The sequence below is a fragment of the Mizuhopecten yessoensis genome, unplaced genomic scaffold, assembly GCF_002113885.1.
Source record: "Mizuhopecten yessoensis strain PY_sf001 unplaced genomic scaffold, ASM211388v2 scaffold10739, whole genome shotgun sequence".
NCBI lineage: Eukaryota > Metazoa > Mollusca > Bivalvia > Pectinida > Pectinidae > Mizuhopecten > Mizuhopecten yessoensis.
The window spans coordinates 1-4,678 of NW_018408697.1; the positions used below are offsets into that span (position 1 = coordinate 1).

At 40.5% G+C, this 4,678-nt stretch overlaps 1 protein-coding gene across 2 annotated transcripts in view; it reads right to left on the reverse strand.

Annotated features, from left to right (window-relative positions):
* Window positions 1-90: 90 nt before the first annotated feature.
* LOC110462048 (lysophospholipid acyltransferase 1-like) overlaps window positions 91-4,678 on the reverse strand; it is a 52,100-nt gene continuing 47,512 nt past the window's right edge. For both annotated transcript variants that reach the window (XM_021515823.1, XM_021515824.1), the window contains 3 exons: window positions 3,553-3,654; window positions 2,147-2,250; window positions 91-356 (listed from right to left, as the gene is read on the reverse strand). In XM_021515823.1, the coding sequence (XP_021371498.1) occupies window positions 114-356; window positions 2,147-2,250; window positions 3,553-3,654 (449 nt within the window). In that variant the 3' untranslated portion in view covers window positions 91-113. The remainder of the gene's footprint in view (window positions 357-2,146; window positions 2,251-3,552; window positions 3,655-4,678) is intronic.

Genomic DNA, 4,678 nt, shown 5'->3' on the forward strand with positions numbered 1-4,678 from the left:
ATACACGACCTTATACATCTACAGGTAACAGTGTCTATACAAGACAGACAGACAGACAGACAGAACAAAGGAAATATGAATACTGCAGGATATTGATAGTCCGAAATGGTGACTTAATTAAAACAGACAAGGAAAACTTGCGTAAATCTATGTACCTGTCTTGCGGCGAGTATAACGAAGGCGGTGGTTACAAAGGTTAGGTAATATCCGGGGTAGAATCCATGCCACCACGCACTCACAACGAACACAGCCAGAGTATTGTACGCCTTAGGCATACGATCATACACCACTCGGCGTAACCAGATCAGTGTCTGGATATTCCACATGTCTATATTCACTTTCAGACTGGTCGCCGTCTACAAGTATTAATGTATAGATAATACAATGTTAGTGTTTTTATTAAGGTAGCCTGTCTCTACGTTGTATTTCTATAGAACATGTCTGTTTCCAGGCGATACCCAAATTAACTTGACACACTTTATGTTTGAGCAACAAAACAAACTATGATCGTAGGGAAATACAACAAGAGGCCCAATGGGCCTGCATCGCTCACCTGTTACTAATCTAACACTTGTAATCTTAAGATTTCATAAAAACCTATTAAAAGATTTAAACATATAACGCCTCTGACCTTGATTGTTGAACAAGGTCATTAGGTTGAAAGTCCTTCATCCAAGCATGCTACAGACCCAATATCAGTACCCTGGGCCTTTTGGTTATTGAGAAGAAGTTGTATGAAGATTTTACGACATTTGACCCATGTGACCTTGAAAGTGGGTCAATGTCATTCATTTGAACAAACTTGGTAGCCCTTCATCCAAGCATGCTTCAGGCCCAATATCAGTACCCTGGACCTTTTGGTTATTGAGAAGAAGTCCTTTGAAGATTTTATGACATTTGACCCCTTTGACCTTTGAAAGTTGGTCAAGGTCATTCATTTGAACTAACTTGGTATCCTTCATCCCAGCATGCTACAGGCCGAATTACAGTACCCTGGCCCTTTTGGTTATTGAGAAGTCGCTTGAAGATTTTACGACATTAGACCCATGTGACCTTGAAAAGTGGGTCAATGTCATTCATTTGAACAAACTTGGTAGCCCTTCATCCAAGCATGCTACAGGCCCAATATCAGTACCCTGGACCTTTTGGTTATTGAGAAGAAGTCCTTTGAAGATTTTATGACATTTGACCCCTTTGACCTTTGAAAGTTGGTCAAGGTCATTCATTTCAACTAACTTGGTAATCCTTCATCCCAGCATGCTACAGGCCGAATTACAGTACCCTGGACCTTTTGGTTATTGAGAAGAAGTCGCTTGAAGATTTTACGACATTTGACCCCTGTGACTTTAGAGATTGGTCAAGGTCATTCATTTTAACACACTTGGTAGCCCTTCATCCCAGCATGCTACAGGTCCAATATCAGTACCCTTGGCCTTTTGGTTATTGAGAAGAAGTTGTTTGAAGATTTTACGACATTAGACCCCTGTGACCTTGAACGTTGGTCAAGGTCATTCATTTAAACAAACTTGGTAGTCCTTCTTCACAGCATGCTACAGGCCGAATTTCAGTACCCTGGCCCTTTTGGTTATTGAGAAGTCGCTTGAAGATTTTACGACATTTGACCCCTGTGACTTTGGAAATTGGTCAAGGTCATTCATTTTAACAAACTTGGTAGCCCTTCATCCCAGCATGCTACAGGCCCAATATCAGTACCCTTGGCCTTTTGGTTAATGAGAAGAAGTTGTTTGAAGATTTTAAGACATCTGACCCCAGTGACCTTGAAAGTGGGTCAAGGTCATTCATTTGAACAAACTTGGTAACCCTTCATCCCAATATGCTACAGGCCTAATATCAGTACTCTGGGCCTTTTAGTTATTGAGAAGAAGTTGTTTGAAGATTTTAACATATTTCAACCCCTGTGACCTTGAAAGTGGGTCAAGGTCATTTATTTGAACAAGCTTGGTAGCCCTTGATCCAAGCATGCTACTGGCCAAATATCATCTTCCTAGGCCTTTTGGTTACCGAAAAGAAGTTGTTTAAAGCAAAAAGTTGACGCTGGACAGACGGACGGACAACGGACGCTGCACCATAACCATAACCTTCGGGCAGGTGAGCTAAAAAGATGTTTCCTTATGACAGAACTTACCTCCAATCTCCATATATGGACATTATTCAATAAGTCCCACTTTTCCTTGCCATCTTCATCATAACCTTGAAAACCAAGTCCAGCACTTTGATTTGTTAGCTCCCCTTAAAGGAAAGTAAGTAATCAGCAACTCTAATAATGGCTACAGCAGACAAGTGTCAGAGTGGAATCACATTGCATACAAATTAGTATGTTATTTCAATTGTTTGGTCAAGTGAAATATGCCTTTATTATTTGATTTTTTATGATTTAAACTACCATTAGGTATACCCTAAATTGTTGTTTCCCTATATAAACTACCATTAGGTATACCCTAAAGTGGTGTTTCCCTACATAAACTACCATAAGATATACCTTAAAGTGGCATTGCCCTACATAAACTCCCATTAGGTATACCCTAAAGTGTCGTTTCCCTAGATAAACTCCCATTAGGTATACCCTAAAGTGTCGTTTCCCTACATAAACTCCCATTAGGTATACCCTAAAGTGGCGTTTCCCTACATAAACTCCCATTAGGTATACCCTAAAGTGGCGTTTCCCTACATAAACTACCATTAGGTATAACCTAAAGTGTCGTTTCCCTACATAAACTCCCATTAGGTATACCCTAAAGTGGCGTTTCCCTACATAAACTACCATAAGGTATACCCTAAAGTGTCGTTTCCCTTCATAAATTACCATAAGGTTTACTCTAAAGTGTCATTTCCCTATATAAACTACCATAAGGTTTACTCTAAAGTGTTGTTTCCCTAAATAAACTACCATCAGGTATACCCTAAAGTGTCGTTTCCCTACATAAACTACCAAATATGTACCCCCTCCCCAGAATGGGTGGACCAAAGGCTACAAAATTCACAATTTTGATGAAGCACCTAGAGATCTCTGTCTTTGAAGGGTATTGGATTCTAGCTTTTCTGAGTCTAAAGAAGAAAACAGTTGAAATTTTGGCCAATTTGACCCCCTGACTTCTGCCTCCCTCCCCTGGGGCTAGCAACCATATAGTTCACATTTCTTCATGTATATAAGCGTCTTGCAAATTCTCATTGAAATCAGTTATTAAAATGATATTTGAGATGAAGAAGAAAGGATCACAATAGGTTGGTCACATGATACTTTCTCTCAGCTGACCATAAAATTCTCAAATAAGAACATAGCTGGGAACAGTTCGGAGAACTTTGTATTTAAGGAGATGATAAGATTAGTAGAAAATCTCAAGGGGAACAATTCATTTTATAAACTTACAGCAAATATAGAAGCAATACAACCATGTAAAAGAACTGAGCTTAAGATTAAAGTCATGTCATAAACGTAGGGTCCACAGACGACTAATTACCAAGGTGTTCATGACTCGCCAAAAGTCTGACGGGTTTTAACATTTTAATAGTAACAAGAAGCTTTCCACATACCTAGTTTCCAGGCGAAGTAATATTTTGCCCGGACTAGTGACACACAGATCAGTAAGTACACATTACGGTACAGGATATTTGTCTTGTACAGGAACTCATCCTCTGTAAATATATTAAATATCAACATATTTTTTAAATAAAGAAAAAAACAAGAGATCCCAGATCTTCATAAGTTCTATGTCAGTTTGATCTTTTCTTTTCTTTTCCCTTATCTGTTTGATCAGTTTGCCTGTCCCCCATCTTAATCAGTCATTTGATCAACATCAAAAGTTAACATGCACAACTCAGGACCAAGGGGAACATACATATCACAGGTCCAAGGGGGGCATACATATCACAGGACCAAGGGGGGCATACATATCACAGGACCAAGGGGAACATACATATCACAGGACCAAGGGGAGCATACATATCACAGGTCCAAGGGTGGCATACATATCACAGGACCAAGGGGAGTATACATATCACAGGACCAAGGGGAACCTATATATCACAGGACCAAGGGGAACATACATATCACAGAACCAAGGGGAACATACATATCACAGGACCAAGGGGAACATACATATCACAGGACCAAGGGGAACATACATATCACAGGACCAAGGGGAACATACATATCACAGGACCAAGGGGAGCATACATATCACAGGACCAAGGGGAGCATACATATCACAGGACCAAGGGGAACATACATATCACAGGACCAAGGGGAACATACATATCACAGGACCAAGGGGAACATACATATCACAGGACCAAGGGGAACATACATATCACAGGACTAAGGGGAACATACATATCACAGGACCAAGGGGAACATACATATCACAGGACCAAAGGGAACATACATATCACAGGACCAAGGAGAGGTTACATATCACAGGACCAAGGGGAACATACATATCACAGGATCAAGGGGAACATACATATCACAGGACCAAGGGGAACACACACATCGCAGGACCAAGGGGAACATACATATCACAGGAACAAGGGGAACATACATATCACAGGATCAAGGGAGGCGTACATATCACAGGACCAAGGGGAGCATACATATCACAGGACCAAGGGGAGCATTCATATCACAGGACCAAGGGGAACATACATATCACAGGACCAA